Genomic DNA, 18987 nt, shown 5'->3' with positions numbered 1-18987 from the left:
CTTTGTTAACGATGAAGCCATCATACTGCCAATCCTATTGATCAAGAGTTTTAATAACATAGTGACACCTGCATCCAGTATTAATTTTTTTTAGCTTTTTTCAACAAAACTGTATTGAACACCTCTAGTGAACACCTCCATCATTACTTCGATAAATAGCTAGCTACTGTGCGAGTCCCTTTGATGTCCTGAACCATTTGGACCGAAGCCTCATTGCATACACATTTAATTAGTAGTATGAAAGACCACATCAAGAACAACAGATTTTAGAAAAAATTGGAAGTTAGCATCAAGTCCTCCTAACAAAGTCTAAGATACTTATTCTAATGCAGGATATATGGCAGCAGACCTTTTACTTCGTTCTAGATGGAAAGATGTTAGCTTTCGACCTACCAGTGACGCTGGTCAATAGATGATGCAGGGGTGCAGCCCCACCCACTCAATGACCTTGAAGACATAAAAAGACAAATAAAAATGTAATTATAAAAATAGAAATTTTGGAAATACACTAATATATTCTTTAGATGTGCAAGATAAATATTTAGTCTTTAATGACGAGTAAAGCTGTTTCGTTCGTCATCGGATTGATGATGTATTTCTTCACTGGGGTGCAAAAATCTTTGTCCATAGACTCTAGTTAAAAGTTGTACATGTGCAATAGCACCTCTGCAATGCAAAATGATAAGAGAGCTCTTGGCACAGGAGAGGTCCTCCCTGAGCTCACCCCGAGCTGAAATGAACTGTCATCACAGTCGCAGTGTGGCTGATTGACAGGTCATGTCACAGAAGTGAAGTGTCTTAAAGCAAACTTACCAAAATGTTTGGCTGATCATATCCAATTGGTATAACATCCAGCTTCTTTTGGTAAGTTTGCTTTAAGGGCAGTCCAAAGACACATGGTGGTACATCACTCTGTCTTTTTTCCAGGACCTGGTTTTGCTACAAGGCTTGTCTAACTGCATGGAGCAAGGCTAACGCTTTATTCTGCTTTTCACACCTATTTTTTTTAAAACATCAGGATCTGACCCAGCATGCATAAAAACAGGTAGGATTGATTTAAAGTATTTTTTAGAAAAGCCAAAGAAGAATGTAAAATCTTCAATTCACATGGAAAATAATATAATATCGTATGCTTTTTGGAGGTGTTTGTTAATTTGCGCTGTTATTTCACGCCACAACGCAAGAGGGACAATCACAAACTAGCGGTGGGTAGAGACGACCAAGGCTGTGAGGAAGTGGGGCCAAGTTTGTGCGACAACGGAGGGACATGAGGGCGAAAAAGAGTGGGGATCCAGGTGGAAAAAGGGTCCCAGCGTTCTCACGCTCCTCGCTCTTCTGGCTGGTCCAACTTCACGAGTCGTTTTCCACAATGGTGCTCATACAAACAAAACAAGTCTGTAAGGTACCAAACAGGAAATACACATAGTGTAGAGTGGATATAGGTTTGACCAATCAGAGGCCTCCTGTCTGCGGCACTGTCTGTGGTCACCTACAATTTTGGAGAGGTGCACCAGAGTGTCTGGGGAAGGGGCAGGGGCATGTCTGCGTTCACTCCGACACACAACGTGGTTTTTGAGTATGAACCGGCCTTCAGGGACAGATGCAAGCCTCAGCAATGACCAATAAGAGGTTGGTTTCCATTTTCTAGAGTCCTTTGCCTCCTCTCTCAGTACTTTGCTTGTTGTAAGCACCCATGCTGTAAAGGCTGTGCTTCTGTTGTTCCCCAGGTAATTCACAAGGCTTTGCAAGGCAGAGCATACATATAAACTCATTTCAAATTCACTATAGATGTACATTTTAGTAACATCTATATTCAATTTTTGCTATTCGATAACATGTCGAATTAGACATATTGCGAGAGTGCAAGCAAATCACAGTTACCGGTAAGTTATTTTCTTCCCCTCATGCCTTGCAGCAGAGTTTTTAATGGGCCACTTCTCCACATGTAAATGACCTTCTGTCCTGGATCTTTGATTGCAGATCAATGACTGTTTGCTTTATTTCTGCATTCAGTGCTAGTGAACCACAACACCACAGGGGGCAAATGTTAGGCAGAGAATTTACAGGTTTGCTATTGAGCACTTTGAAACAATAAAGCCGCTTGTGAGCTATTAAACAAACAAGAGAGAAGTGGCAGTGGCAGACTGAGATTAACATGATAGATACAATGTCGAAGGGTGTAATTATTCTTTACTGACACGGACGTTTAGCCTCTAGAGCGGAACACTGTTTGCTACAAATACTGCCACCACGCTTGACCTAATCATGTGCTGAGATTTACCTGACTGCATTTGCAATGTGTTAGAATCGTTGTTATGCTGAAGCTGACATTTTCAAGCTATGGCCTTAATGCATATCATTTTTGTCTTCAACATCAACACCGTTTATGATTTCAGTTTTACTAAAGCAGGGTGATCAAATGTAGTAAGTGATTTACTGGTAACTCTATTTAACACAAAGAAACTATAAAATTAGGCTATGAATTAGTAAAATGTTCTTTCTTTTTTTCCCCATCAGATCATATATTGACACTTATTGAAATTTGTGATTTCTTTATTCAACAATTTTGTCAAGCCGAAAAGACACCAGTTGTCCTATTAACTTTAAAAATATATTTAAAGTTTAAAAAATTATCTTTATTTATTATTATTATTTATTTTTTACTGCACCAGTGAATAAAATTTTGTCAAATGTTCAGTCAGATCAATCAGAACTCGGCGGTTGAGCTCTGGTGAAATTTTTCAAAAATTCTTATTAGATTATATGTCTATCTGAGAGCTGCTATCGGTCTGTGGTTGTATTGGTTAACTTAGTGCTGTTCATCTTCATTACTTCCTTTGGCTCTACTTATATTTTACATAATAGCTGGTGTTTTTTGCTTGCTTTTGTATATATATATATTTTTTTTAGTTTCTGTAGCCAGATAAAAGAAAAAGAAAGGAGCCCTTGTTAAATCAAAGAAAAATCCATAAGGTTCATAAAAATAACTTGACAAAAGTAATTATTATTATTTACAATTCTGTTAAAATTAACAAATGAAACTCAGATAATACTTTTTTTTTTTATCAGAATCAGAACTTTAACAGAATAACAAAAAATAAAATAAACCACAGGTTTCAGTGGTGGTCAGAGGTGTCTTTAACTTGCAATCAGTCAATGGACCTAGGGAAAGGTAATCACTTACTGTAGTGAAATTGGGTGTACTGCACTGAACATGGACCAGAGGAAGCAAAGAAAAGGTTTGTCTCAAAGGTCATAAAGACAATGGCAGACAAGCATGTTATAGATAAATTAAGTAAGACTACCTCCAAGCAGCTTGATGTTCCAGTGAAAACAGTTACAGATAATATTCAGAAATATAAGATCCATCAGACTGTAGCAGATCACCCTAAAGATGGCTGCAGAAGAAACTAATGATGAATCAAAGAGATGGATCTTATGCAGGGATGGGCAATTCCAGTTCCTGAGGGCTGGTATCCTGCAACTTTTAGATGTGCCTTTGGTTCAACACCCCTGAATCAGGTAATTAGATGATTAAGATGACTGGAGGAACTGACTGCATACTGAGCAGGTAACTCAGCCATTTCATTCAGGTGTGTTGAACCAAAGATGGATCTAAAATGTGCAGGATACTGGCCCCCAGGAACTGAATTGCCCACCCCTGATCTTATGTATGGTTACAAAATAGCAATTCAAGACTTTATGTATTGATTAAAAGTTAACTTTAAGCTTAAGGAAAATTTGTGTCAGATCTCACCATCCATTGTGGTTTGAATCAAAGTGGATTCTATAGAGACAATCAAGGAGGACACCATTTTTGAAAACAAATAATAAACAAGCGGGACTTGATTTTACCAAGCTACATGTTGACAAGCTACTAAGCTTCTTGGAGAATATCCTTTTGGATAGATGAGACAAAAAAACCCCCCAAAAAATAAAAATCTGTGGCACATCAGCTCTCTGCTCATTTTGTGTATGGAAAAAATAAGCATTTCAGAAAAGAACACTATCCACAACACTGTAATGTGAAACATGGAGGAGCCTCTGTTATGGGGCTAATGGGGCTGGGGTATGCTCTTGGGCTACTTTGCTTCATCTGACATAGAGTGTCTTGAAGCTCTGCAGGGTACAAAAAAAACAGCTCAAGACTATTAAGGGAATATGCATTATATATCATTATATATACATTTAATATTATGTATATTAATAATAACAAGGGGCTGCTCAGTGTCGCAGTGTGTAGCACTGCTGCCTTGCTGCAAGAAGGTTGACGTTGTTTCTGCATGGAGTGTGCATGTTCTTCCTGAGCATGTGTGGGTTTTCTCTGGGTACTCCGGCTTCCTCCCACAGTCCAAAAACATGACTGTTAGGTTAATTGGCTTCTCTAAAAGTCTCTTTAGGTGTGAGTGTGTGCGTGAATGGTTTGTCTCTGTGTTGCCCTGCGATGGACTGGCAGCCTGTAGACAGCTGGAGATAGGCACCAGCACCCTTCGCGACCCCACTTGGGATTAAGCGTGTCAGAAAATGGATGGATGGATGTAAATCAAAATATTTGGAGTTAGATTAAGTATATTCCTATTTTATACAATATATACGGGTATCATGTATTCGAGTTTCATACAATACATTTAAAATTTGATTTATATTGCAGTTCTATTTAAAATATATAGAATTTTGCCCATTGTATTTAGAGTTAGTTACATATATTCACAGTTAATATAATACATTTATGTATGTGTGTAAGGGTGTGCACAGTACATCTAACATGTTTCCACACTGAAAGTATGCTTTACTTCACAACAAACACCAGTAATGAGAAACAGAAGACAGATATAGCCATCACTCCCTGCATCTGATCACCCAAATATGAAAACCTCTGTCATCCTGCCAATGCATTTTAGACCACATGAGCTGCAATCCCTGAAGGTCTTGACTGTGTGCACAAGCAATGCCATGCATTCAAGTAAGAGCAAGCTGCATAGATTGTTAGGCTGGCTCACGTGATGTGTGTGTGAGTGTGTGTGTGTGTGTGGTGGACTCAGTTCATGTAAAGGTGAGTATTTGTACTTGTGCACCTGCTGCTGCGCATGGTCATGTATGTGCACTGGTTGGCATGTTAGCTGATGTCCACAGTAATCCACCAGTGGGCCTTTTGTGGATTAGTAGCTGGCTCCAGGGAATGGGAATCCCATTGCTGGTTACAGCTCTCCTTGGCAGAAGTACAGGCAAGGTTGCCTTTTCTCTACTGTCTTCACTCTGTTAAGGGGCCAGAATTTCTGTTTATGGGCTAGTTTTTGATAGATGTGAGTAAGTATAAAAACTTTTTTTATACTTCTGTTATTCCTCCTCTCCTTCAGATGTTTTAAGTAGTTCTGTGCTCTACTTAAGATATATTTTGAGATCTAGATTTATTCTTAAAAACTCTTTTTTCTGCAGGCCAAATGTCAGATTTTGTTTGCACAAATGAAAACTCACCAGAGTGTCCAAGAGACAGTCTTGTAGAAACATATTGTTGATCTGTGGTGGCATTTTTGTCACATTCGGTATGCACACACTCACACATGGACAAGCACTAAGAGATTATTTGGCAACAACATGAAATTTCATCATGATAGGATTTGTTTAGAAGCCGTCCAAACTCCAACCGGCACAAGAGGTGACCTCTTGAACCTTCAGATACAACCACCCTCTCCCCTGCGACAATTTAAATGCCACCTTTCTTCCACTTGGATAAAAAGAAAAAAAAAACATTTCTGTGTTTGTGTGTGTGAGGCTGGGGCTTGCAACTCGATAGCACAACAAAAGAGCTGTGGTGGCAAGTCCCCACGCAGACATTATATGTCAGCATCACCGTCATACTGTTAGCTGTCCCAACTGTACAAAGCCATCCTCATTCAGGGCACCTAACCAAGGTCAGCCTGGATTAGCCGTTAGTAACCCTATCAGGTCCAGCACAATGATTACAAAGCCTAGTGACACTGGCTGTCAGCAGCCTCTTTCTAGGCAACCCTATCTGCTCGACCCTTGGCTGCAGAGCCACCGGAGAGGGTTAGTCCATTTCAAATTGTTTCCCTTTTGTGTCTTCTTTTATTTGCCCTGTTTGATTTTTGGCAACTAATTTCATTCATCAATCAGCCTCTCAGGATGTCTGTTTGTTTGAAACCCATGCTCCACATAATTCCTATAATTTGTGTTTTTCTCTTTTTTTTTTTTGTTTTTTTTTTTTTGCTTCTTCCCCTCCACATAGCTCATCCTTTGTGTTTGTTGCTTTTGAAGCTAACAGTCATTCCACCTAAATCCTCCACCCTCACTATCCAACAGACAAATGAACCCTGAAGCTCTGAAGCTTATTGTTTAACACCATGTGATTTGTTGACAAAAGCACATTTGCTAAATTATATTAACACACCTTTCCAGATAATATCATGGGGTTTTGTTATTTCTGAAAAAAAATGTGTGTGGTATAAATTCAAAAACAACTCAAAGTACATTTGCTTCAAACAAATATAATATAGCTTTAAAGTGTAATGGTATATGGTAAATTGCCTGCATTTCAGAAGCATACACCACTACTAAATAAATGCGATTTTCTTGGGATTTCATAAGGTGGTCCATAGCTCTGAAAGGAGAGTGAAAAATGTTGGTTTTAAAAGGCCTTTATCAAAATAAAAACTATATAATTATTGCAACCAGCTGTGTTCTGTTCTTTTTACTAAACAGATTCATACACTCTATAAATATTTGACATCTGCAAGAATAAAGTCATTGTGTTAGAAAGTAGTTAAAAGTCCCATTTTCAGTTTACAGCGAGCCAAGCAAGGGAAATGGCAAAAGTTTGAAACAGAAGGAGAGGCTCATGTCAAATAAGAGCCAAAGTTGAATTATTAGGGCACGTCTTAAGGATATAATCTGCAGCAAGTGTTCCTCTAAGGTCCTTTGTCACCTTAGATTGAAAATGATTTGACCACTATCACTGTCAAGAAATTCACAACTAATAATGTTTCAGTACAAATTTAGTGGTATCTGGGACAGATGGCTAGTTTTCATTGGTTGAGTCATCATTTGCTGACATATAATCGAAGACAAACTGAGCTCAGATGTTAGGTATTAGTTCACCTATTCACCTTTAGAATTTTTATAAAAAGTTCTGTTTATTTAAAGGGACCTAATCACATTAAATGCCTATAAAAAAAGAAAAACAGGTTATAATGTTATTCACCAAACATGGTAAATGGTCTGTACTTGTATAGAGCTTTTTCAAGTCAGGAGGCTTGACCAAAGTGCTTTACACTACATTCAGTCATTCACCCATTCATTCACACACTGATGAGGGCAAACTACATTGCAGCCAGAGCTGCCGTTGGGCTCACTGACAGAGGCGAGGCTGCCGTGCACAGCCATCCCTGACCACCATCACTAGGCAATGATGGTGAAGTGTCTTACCCAATGACACAACAACACTGAAGGGCAGTCAACTCTTCGATTTCAGGGCAAACTCCTACATCCGACACCACTGTTGCCCCGACTATCCTAACAGTGTTTTGATGGTGCTTTTTGAGCCTTAATAGAATTCAAGCACTGAGCAGGATGAGCAGATATAAACAGACGTGTAAGCCATCTGCCGGAAGTACAAGTAAGTAAAGTCAAATGGCCACAATTCAGGCAGCTACTTAATATAGCCTATTCGTCTTGCAATGCCTTGCAGTAAAGTAACTACTCAGGGTGGTGAAAGATCAACCAATGTTAATTAAATACACCCATCTACGGCAACATTATGTTCTAGTTCAGGGGTCACCAACGCAGTGCCCGCGGGCACCAAGGGGCCCTCAAGGACCACATGGGGTGCCCTCTTCATCTTCTGAAAACAAAAGAACTCACTCAGTGGGTTAAGTTTTTTTTTTTTTATTCTGTTGCTCTTCTTTTTAATCAGTTATGTATTATTTCATCATGTTAACTATTTCATCATATTTCAGTGGTTTCAAAATGACAATATTAAAAAGAAAATTAGAAATGAATAAAGGAATAAAATAAGAATAAAAATGAGTTTTTATGGATGAGATTTATTGTAGGTGAACACTGATCCCTCCAGTTCATAGGTCAGTATTGGTAGCCCTTCCTATGACTCGGTAGCCATGAAGTAGCCCTCAGCCTTAAAAAGGTTGGTGACCCCTGTTCTAGTTAGTCCTCCCCAAAGCCTAATGACAGAAAATGTTCCTATCAACCAAAACAAGGACACAGAATTATGGTAAGAAACAGTTACAGTATATAAAATTAACAAAAGATCTGTCTGTCCCTCCGTCTATCTACAATATTGTTAGTACTCTGACTAAGAATAACATTGCTATCACTATTATCAGTATTAATAAGGATGTTTATCATCTTAATGCCTCAAAAGCTTAAGCTGCTGCTGCAGTGAACACCAATTCATACTAGTTTTCAAGTTTAAGTCTTATGCCTCTTGGATTTTTTTCCTCATTTTCTGACATTGAATTTTTGACTTTTCTTCATTATTTTCACAAATCCACTGGGAGGTGCTAACTGGCCTGGCCTATTACTTCCCTTTTTTCCATCCTTTGTGGAAATGCTTAGTAATATACTGTACTTCTGTTGTTACTGTGAGTATACGTACTTGAAGGGCTTAATTTACCAACAAACTGAGCAAACACAAAGTTTAAATCACGAACATTATACACCAACAGGATGTGGAAATCTTTCAGAAACGCTTTTTATGTAACAAGAGAAAGTCACTGGCTTATACATTTAATAGAAGTCCTAACACAACTGTGCCCCTTCAAAATCTTCAAACAAAGCTATGCTGAAATTGTCAAATCAAATACAATGGTATCCTTATCCACAATAAATACATTTTAAATATTTGGTCTTTATGAAAGTCAGAAGTACTTATTTCAAACTTTTATGGAAGGCCCAGAAGGTTTGGGGGCTTTAAGGAGTGGCTTAGTTTGCTGTGCCTTGGGCGTGCTCTGTGTTAGGCAAAGTTTAACATAATATCACCCTAAACACAAAATCCCTATGGTGTCACATAGTGGTGGAAGGGTTATGCTGTGGATACCTATCTTAGGAACCATCTAAGATAAAGACTAGGAGACTTCTCAATGATGATGGGAAGATCAATAAAGCTAAATAAAGGCTGAAAAAGATAGCATTAAAAGGCCATTATTAAGAAGAGCAACAATGGTAAAAAACAGAGCTTTAGTAAATAGTAGATATCTAGACAATGAGCTTACAGTGGGTTAACTCAGTATGTTAAATACAGATGCATGCTGCACTATGAAAACACAGACAATAAAAAATGAAAAATTTCTCAGGGTAGAAATATTTTAGTTAGACACTTTAGTTTGCAATGCAATAGTACTGGGAGATAGTTATGTTATAAATCAGCACACATGCAAATTGCTCCTCTTGTCTCACAAATTCAGACATGTCAAAATAAAGCAAAGCAAAATTACTTGTGTTTCACTTCAAGTGAGGATGTTGTTTCCTGGTTATTTTAAAGAGAAATCATGCTTTAAGCCCATCCATTTACTGTCTTACTTTGCTCTCTAAGAACCATTTCTTCAATGTCCGTGTCTGTTCACAGCATGCTAAACAAATCAAACCTCAAGAAAAAACACTCTTGTGATGTTAAGAAAAATACTATAGAAACAATAACAACAGCAACAACAGTGCTAGCAGCATAATGTATTTGAAGCAATGTGGCAACCGATGTTCTCCACTCCAGCACATCAGAGGCACCCCAGCTTCAGTCGCCCTAAAGGTACCGGTTACAAAGTGATAGGGCTTACGGTTTTTAACTTGGGGCGAGGGGCTGATTTCAAACCTCCTTTGCTGCCAAGCGCATGGACGGCTGCTGATTAGAAGAGGGTTGGCAGCAGTGGGCAGATGCCAGGCGGGGAGAGAGATGACGGCCTGTCGCCAGTCTGCCACCCAACTCCTAATCCCCCTCCCCTACTGACCCCTCCCCCGACATACAAACAAATCACACATAAGAGATTTTCTTGACAAACCCGAATGCAGGAAGAGGGTGAACTGCAGCGGTGCATCAAACTGAAGCATCAGTGATCAACTGACAGATAAACAAAGTTATGTTCTGCAGCAGTGTTTTTTTTTGTTTTGTTTTTTGTTTTACAGTGATCTCAAGAGTTTTTGTGAGTTGCTTTGATCACAAGACGCCAAAGTCAGCACAGCTAAGTTGTGCAATAAAAGATCACAATGCAGTTTTTCTCCTTTCTTGTGCACGCCCACGTATAAACATAAGCACACAACACACAAGCGTGCTGTGCTTTTCTGCAGGTTTAAGATACTGAACATTCCTTTGCCAGCCCACAGAGAATAAAACATTGAGCCCTTTGGGAGTTTCTGAATTCAGTAGAGTGAGTGTGTTTAGATCATAACACATGCTTTCTCAAGTAATGCAAGATTATATTGACATAAGTGACTACAACACTTCTTTTGATGTAAAATTCCTTAAATATTCCCAATAGAGAGAAAATGTTACCTGATTAACCAACTTAATACAGAGTTCTAAGCAACAATGTTTAAGAAAAGCTTGCTCAATAGTAGAATGGCCCTGAAACAAATTTTAAATCAACATGCTTTATTATTTCGCTGCTGCTGCTTGCAGAGCACTAACACGGATAGCTTCTGCATGTTCTTAATATTTACCCGGGTATCTTGCAAAAAAGTGTCAGGCATGGCAAATTTAGAGAACCTATACTGTAGGTATTGAAAAAAGTGACCTGAGAACGGAGGTTTGAAGAACCCCATACATGGGTCTTTATCTGTATCATGTGCCATAATTCACACATGACATAAAGCAATCACGTGTGTAAAAAAATCAGCACCAATCTATCAATCCTACCCTCTTTTCAAGTGTATCCATCACTATAGGGGACTAACACTCAAAATAAGCATTGAAATCTGGTAAAATGAATATATACCGTACAGGTTCTAGATCCATAATATTAAAATGTGTTACTCTTACCGATGCAGTCCATGTCTGTGGTGTTCTCAACAACTTCCCTGGAGTTTGTTTTTTTTTGTAAGCACCTTTTAATACATTTTGTAAATCACTTTTTATAATTTATTTTTCATGTAGAACAAATATATATTTGCACATTCCAACAATCAATATTTTTTACTTATAATGTTCTTATGGTTTAGTGGTTCATTATGCTTAGTGTAATATAAAGAACAGATAAGTGTTTCAGTCTATTTAGGAGTTATTACATGTTTCCAATCACTATATATGGTTTAAAGCTGTAACAAGACTCCAGAAGAATTATAATTACCTATATAATTCAAACTTTAAGGACAAAACTCATAAGGAAAATACATTCTTTCAAACTCTCTGATTTACCAAACCAATTGAAATTTATAATTTTCATCAGCGTCATTACTGTTGTGTAGTCTTTTGCTGAGCTAAAAATATAGATTTTTTGTAATTTCTACATATCTTTTCTTAATGGGTGATAACCTCTCACATAGTGATGTGCCCTTTTTTTTCCTGTTTGACCCTTTTTAATCTACCCACTTCATTGTATGTACGATCCTGTTTTGCCATCTCATTTTCTCAGTCTGCCTCATCTTTCTGTCAGTCTGTGAGTCTCTTAGCTTCCATCTCCTATATCTCCAACAGGCTGATATATTTGGAGTTGCAGTCTGTGTGAAACTGAGACCTGGAATGCACCAGTCTGAAGTTTAACAGACACCCCCACAGACACCTAAAGTGTGCTTTAACAGGTCAACAGGTGCACTTATACAATGGCAGTTTTCATGTGTGCATGCATTTATAATCTGCATGCACATGCTCCCATTATTATGTGTTTGCACATCTACGCTTTCGCAGACAATGCATGCATGCGCATAATCACTCACTGATGTACAGAAAAGTGGGAATGTTAAACCATGCCCGTGTATAGAGGAGACAGTGCCCCCTAGTGTGGACCAACCAGTACTATTATTGATGCATATATCAACTTTTTTTGACTATTAAATCTTTTGCGTTTAATGAAATCTGTCTGAAACATTGGAAAACATAATTATGTACCTAAAATAATACAAAGCAGTATTTCCAAAGCAAACAGTCATTTAAACTGTTCAGCAGGAAAAGGGTTAAAATTAGCCAATACTATAAATCTGTATATAGCATCAACCTATTTTATGATGCAATGTTAAATGCATTTGTCCCTTAAAAGAAAAAAGAAATAAACTTATGAGAAACACTGCACTCTGTTCTGCAGGGGAAAAATATAACTCACATTTTGAGTTATAACTTTTGTTGATTTTAGTGAGCATGTAATCTCAAAAGTGACTTTTATTTTTTATATTAAACAAAGGTTGGAATCAAATCCAGAATTGATATAAAAACATAACTTAAGTGTAGGTTGTGTGTTTGTTAAACATTGACTGAGGGGTCATTTTACAAAGTTTTATCAAGTGGTAGGAAAGAGGGCACTTATAATCTTGGGGTGACCCAACAAAACCAAAAGATGTATACGTTTGTGATTTGGAGATAATGTTTGAAACATTACTTTTGAAGAGCTGGAAATATAAACCTGAATACCTGCTCCGATATTTTTATAAACCCATTGTTATATTATATGTTTTCAAACACCTGAACCCACCATGCTTTTATAAAGCTTCTTTCAAAAAGTATTAAAATTAGGGACAAACATTTTTACTCAGAGCAAACATTTGAGGCTACCAACAGAGTTTATAGCACTTTTTGTTGTTGTTGTTGTTGTTCTTTTCGGGTTGTAACGTGTGAAAGCTGGTCTTTGGCCTATAAGAAAACACATTTCTGTAAAAAAAACAAATAAATAAAAAACAAAAAAAAAAACAATGCACAGCTCACTATGGAGCAGTATCAAAAAAAGTAGCTATCTTAAAATTAAAACAGTTTGAACAAAAGGTAACACTTCTCATCAGACTTTTAAATATGTTTAGTATGCAAAGTAATGAATTACGGTTCTAAAACAACTTTTGCAGACATGTCTATTAAGATATAAAGACCAAGGTACAACACTGAATAGTGAATGGAGCCTGAAATCTCATTTACACTAGAGCGCGACCACTTTCTGACAAATTGCACCAAAGCAAAGTGTGCACTACTGTGTGTGTGTTTTAGAGAAGATTCAAGTAATCTCCATATGTGAGAATTATCCATTACCAACAGCGTTTTAATAAATAATAAGTGGGATTGTTGTATCAAAATGCTCCAAGTGGCGGGACTTGAAGAGGTGAATGCGACTCCTGCAGGCCTGAGTGTGCTTTAACCTGAGGTGCGCTCACACTGCTCTGGCTGCTTGCTTGCATATGATTAAATGAGCACCTGCCTGTCAGAAGACATTTTATATTTCTATTTTGAACGAATCCAGCTATTTAACTTGCAGGTTAGAAAGTTTGAAGAAGTTGATGGAAATTACAGCATTCCCTGTTTGTCGTTTTTTCTAATGTAATTAAAAAATATGAACAATTCGTAAACTTATAAAGTTTAGTCCCCCCCTCCCAAAAAAAAGTAAGAAAAAAGACAAACAAAAAAACAGCACTTAACATATCTAGACTAGAACATCTATCCAGAATAAACCAAGAGATGGATAGGTTTATAAAAATCCAAACAAGCAAACGAAAAATGAAATTGCGTCCTCTCTAGTTTAGTATAGAAGCTTCTCCTTCCCGTGTGGAGTGCTGGTTTTGTTCGGAGGCTCCATTTCTATCCAACACAAAGAGGGCGGGGATGGGATATTCAGATGAGCCGGAGTGACAGCTCCAGTTCCCCCCAATGCTCTGTGTGTGTCTGAAACTCAACTGGCTCCTTCCCTCCCAACTCCTCACTTCATAGCGCCGCGCACTAAAAACATCGGACGCTAGGGGATCAAGACGCATGCCACATTACCTCTATGTGGGCACTTTAACAGATCTTTCGGGGGGTTTTTTTCTCAGTAAGGGGGCTGTTGAGGGAGGCCTTTTTTACTTTCACTGTTTGATGACTGTTTGCACAGCTGATAATTGAGTTGATTGTTTATATTTTAGCCGTTGTTATCCACCGCCTTGTGCGCCCCTTTTTCCCTACTGCTTTTTTTGTGGGGGGGGATCGGTGAACTGTACTGCGCTCACCAATGTCCTATCCTCAGGGTTACCTCTACCAGCCCCCAGGCTCTCTGGCTCTTTATTCGTGTCCGGCTTACGGGGCTTCGGCTCTGGCTGCTCCGCGGAATGAGGACTTGGCGAGATCGTCCTCTGGCTCAGCCTTCAGCCCGTATCCAGGCTCGGCCGCTTTCTCCGCCTCGGCTGGTGCGGGGTTCTCCAGCCCACTGTCATACTCCACAGATCCTGCGACGGGATTCCCATCCTACATGGTAAAATAACTAATGTATGTTACCGCACATTATAAAGTAGTGGATTTATCTGTTTTAGTCGGCGCACAGTCTTAATCGTGTCCCCCAAAAATGGACGTTTTGCAATATTTGCTTTTTTTTTTTCCCATTTCAAGATCAGTAAGTGCGAACTTCTACATTGAGATCTATGAATTTATATGAAGTGGTGTCTTGGAAGAGGCTCTTACTTTCAAAGTCATTCAACCGCTCCACTTAAATGGGATTTTAGGCATGAGCTGAAGATTGAAATAGCTTGACCACCGCTTAACTCTCGCTGCGCAGCTTTGCGAAATAGTTTTATTCTGACAAGTTTAGAATCCTAAAGGAAGATATTTGTGACATACACAAAATAATATATTATATTTTCTGGTTTTAAAATAGATGCAATTGATATGTTGTTCTTAAGTTGTACCATTTTTGTAAAAAAAAGAAAAAGAAAAAGCAATGATCATGTCAAAAGCGCTCAAGAGCGTTTTTTTTTTTTTTTTTGGAAGAGGTGTATATCGAGTGATTTGTTAATGGGATTTGCAGTTCTGCAAGGAGAGGATTTGTCAACCTATTAGGAAAGAAACAACAGAACAAAACAAAAAGTAAAAACAGGAAATGTTTCGACTTTATGAAAATGAGCAAGTTAATGGGTGATTACGCAAAATTACATTTCCATCAGTGTGATCCTCACTGCCGCATTATCTGGAGCTCTGTTATTAGCTAATCCGATAATGATCTTAACCAACTATTTAGCATTAAATTATTCTTGTTTTTTGTGTTTTTTTTTTTTCTGGAGGGGAGGGGGGTGCGGCCTGCTTTTACGCACGGCATTTGGACTGTACTCCTTGCAGCTCATTTTCTTTTATTTTACTTGCCAACTTGTCTAAGGTATTTATTCCATCGGCATACAATGGAATAAATACTACATGTGACATGCTTATCATTTTTTTGCTTATTTTGAGTTGCATGTTTTAAACTGCTTATTAATGTAACTTTAATAAAACGACTTAAAATCGAATAAAACACCTATTTTTTAATGCGTAATTGTTGTTGTACCATCAATGTTTTATTTCAAACAGAGAAGCACAGATAGGTTTTTTATATTTTTAAACCAAATTTAAATCAATGTTGTAACTCAGTTGGAATAATTCCCTAATGGAAACGTGACTTGTTCCCAACTTTTTCTCCCCCTGAAGTCTTCTCCGTATGACGCGCACACAGCGGGCATGGCCGGGGCGCTCAGTTACCATCCATACGGGAGTCCGGGGTATCCCTACCAACTAAACGACCCGGCTTACCGCAAGAACGCCACCAGGGACGCCACGGCCACTTTGAAGGCCTGGCTACAGGAACACAGGAAGAACCCGTACCCGACTAAGGGAGAGAAGATCATGCTGGCCATCATCACTAAGATGACCCTGACACAGGTCTCCACCTGGTTCGCGAATGCCAGAAGGAGACTGAAAAAGGAAAACAAGATGACCTGGGCGCCCCGTAGCAAGAGCGAGGACGAGGACGAAGAGGACGGAGACGGAGAGAGGAAGGAGGCGGAGCGCTCTGACAAAACCCTGGATAACAGCGAGGCTTCGGCAGAGGACGAAGGTGGGGTGTGATGTGGCAACACGCAGAGCCAATGATCAAATTAACTATTGAAGCTTGTACACGAGCAGGCACACTCCCTCCCCCTTCTACCCACGCTCATTTATGACATAGGATTAATGTCTTTTAGGAATATTAAGAATATATAAAGAAAGTTTAATTATTACCAAAACATGGCGACAAATTATTAGGGCCAAAACGATGCCACTCTAAGTTTCCTGAAGGGCCTTTTATTTTTTTATAACAACAGTGATACACACTTTGTTATTATATATGTAAAACATATAGGCCTATATTTTTTTTTTACAATAATAAATTATATTAATATTTAATCTTTTTTTATATAATTTGAAATCTAACCAAAAAGTTTGATGCACTGTTAATTATCTAAGTTCAAAAAGTTTTGTTTTCTAGATTTTGTAGTTTGCGTTTTTGTTTATTTTTATAGTTTTTATCTTTTTTTGTTTTTTGTAATTATTTACATTTTCTCCTCTTGTCTCAGGCATCAGTTTGCACGTCGACACCCTGACGGACCACTCGTGTTCTGCGGAGTCTGACGGGGAAAAGGTCGGCTGCGCTTCCGAGCTCAGCTCCGATGTGGACAAGTGTAACGTGGACAGCGTGGATCAGAGCCGCGACCGTCGCGAAGGTCTCTCTCCCAAACCCGTCACCTCGTCGCCGCTGACGGGCGTGGAAGCTCCGGTTCTCACCCATCACCATCATCAGCACCACCACCTCCATCACCTTCACCACCTCCACAGCCAGCGGGAGGATTTGACTCGCAGCCTCATGAACTGTAACGCCAGTAAGTTGTCTTCCTGCCTGGACAACAGGCCCAATTCGTCCGGGGCGCCTCAGAATCTTTCAGCAAAACCCAAACTGTGGTCTCTGGCCGAGATTGCTACCTCGGACCAAAAGCAGCAGCATCAGCAACAGGGGCAGCCGGAACAACCGAGCTGCCCCTCCTCCAACAGCGGACTCCTTACTCCCCCGACGCCCTCCGCTACTACACCGGCTGCCAGCTCCCCTTCACTTTACCCGACCCCCTCCATCCTCGGAAGACCTATTTATTACACTTCCCCGTTTTATAGCAATTATACAAACTACGGCAACTTTAGCCCCCTGCAGGGGCAAGGGATCTTGCGGTACACCAACTCCGCTGGAGTGAGTTTGGCAGCCGCCGCGGCCGCCGCAGCGGCTGCAAACGAGGGTCTGAGCGCCTCTCTAAGGGCTTCAGAGGCTGGCGCGGAAAACAAACTCAAGCCAGACTCCCCCCCGTTCAAAAATAACTCAAACCAGATTGCTGCAGTCGAGCAGCAGCATTTCAGAGCCACAAATATAGAAGCAAAGAAAGGTACGTAATGTGGAGAACTCTAAAATAAAAAAAAACTCAAGATCTTTTTTTTTCTTTTTATTATTATTATAATCTTGAAATTGTATTTCACATGAACAGTGGTTCAAACATGCAATTGTTTAAATGTTTTCAATGCAAAACAACTGTTCTGCTTTTGCTCACTTTCGTTTTCTCGTTACTTTCTTGTAGGGAGAGTTTGCCTTGCATTAAAAAACAAAAAATCGGAAAGTTGGAGGTTTGATTCTGGAGTAAGAATAAGCGACACTTAACCACATTCATATACTTTTGTTATTTTTAAGAGACTCGTGGTCTCAAGAGAAAATGATAACATATTTTTAAGGAAAAAAACATCCAGCAGCCTCGTCTCTTAATAATTTCAGTTTATTATTCACATTTAGAATTTTACTCATTAAAAAAAAAAGATATCTATTTCTCAGAGGAATAAGACAACAAGCTTGGCTTCGAAAAGTAACAAGATCATTTAGCACAAAATTAACGTGCGAAATGAAGCATCCACAGTATATTAGTAAAGGATAGGCCTCAAAAAAGCCCAACCACACACACATACCCAGACTCACACCCACAGAAACGCTCATAAGCGTATGTTTTGAATCCAATAAGCAGAGAAATGTTGCCATAGCTTTGAGCAGGAATTCTATTTTTATTGTTTCCTTTGTGTGTGTGTGGGTGTGTGTGTGAGGGGGCACAGAGAGAGTGTGGTGTGTGCACAGTGGGCTTCAAACCTTATCTTTCAGCTTAGGATAATTATAATTACACAGGGTCAGCCAAATGCAAACAAATTAGCTTGCTCTGCACAGTCTTAGTCCAACTTCAACAAGTCTTTAAATGTCACTTTCACAGATAAACCCAACTGTTAGAATTTAGCCAATAAAATTGGTGCAAAAGGATGAATTTTATTTATGAGGACTTGCTTTGTTAATGAGTAGCAATTTCAGTTTAACAGCTTAAAAATTACTACAACAAAAAGAAGAAATTTCCAACAATTAAAAAGAATAAATAAATATTAAATTAATTTTGAACTACATCTAACCTTTTTTTCATATTGTGTGGCTTCCATTTATCAATTTAATTGAAGAAGACAAAAATCATTAAACTTTTTAAATCTACTCTAACATGATGAAATGTAACTTTGTCCCTGACAGCCACAGATGTGCTGGTTATTGGCAACAACTACCTCAGGGTTAGGAAGCTCAGATTGTTTGCAAATTTAACTTTAGCATTAGTGTTGTTAAACTTAAAGCTGGATGTAAACAAACTACTAAAATCATCAAAGCCATGAGCCTCGTGGAAGGTCTTAAAATACAATATTATGGTGAGAAATAATTTTCTTTAAAAAATTCTCAGCTGGATCCGAAATGACAAGTGAGATTAGGTAATTATCTGACATCAAAATGATCTGTTAAATTCTAATAAGATGCTTAGGTAGGAGTTGTTACCCAACTAAATTAGCAAAGTATCACATTTCCACAACATGTTTAATTAAAATTGAAGTAATTTTAATAGCTGATATTCAATTCCCTCAAATATACATTTTTACAGTGTGGGTGATTTTGAGGATTGCTTACCTTTCATATGTGCTGTTGCAGAAATTGTTCAATAGGATTTAGGGTACTGGTTATATTTTTAGTT

At 38.6% G+C, this 18987-nt stretch overlaps 1 protein-coding gene across 1 annotated transcript; it reads left to right on the top strand.

Moving 5' to 3' along the window:
* Positions 1-13824: 13824 nt before the first annotated feature.
* irx2 (iroquois homeobox 2) lies at positions 13825-18617 on the top strand. Its single transcript, XM_015374242.1, has 3 exons — positions 13825-14378; positions 15581-15986; positions 16486-18617. Exons 1-3 carry the CDS (start codon positions 14139-14141, stop codon positions 17343-17345), a joined length of 1506 nt encoding a protein of 501 aa, XP_015229728.1. The 5' UTR covers positions 13825-14138; the 3' UTR covers positions 17346-18617.
* The last annotated feature ends 370 nt before the right edge of the window (positions 18618-18987 follow it).

The sequence above is a fragment of the Cyprinodon variegatus genome, unplaced genomic scaffold (genome assembly GCF_000732505.1).
Source record: "Cyprinodon variegatus isolate N-32 unplaced genomic scaffold, C_variegatus-1.0 Scaffold99, whole genome shotgun sequence".
In the NCBI taxonomy this organism is placed as follows: domain Eukaryota; kingdom Metazoa; phylum Chordata; class Actinopteri; order Cyprinodontiformes; family Cyprinodontidae; genus Cyprinodon; species Cyprinodon variegatus.
The sequence above is the reverse complement of the archived record's forward strand: the minus strand, read 5'-3'. Positions and strand labels throughout refer to the sequence as shown.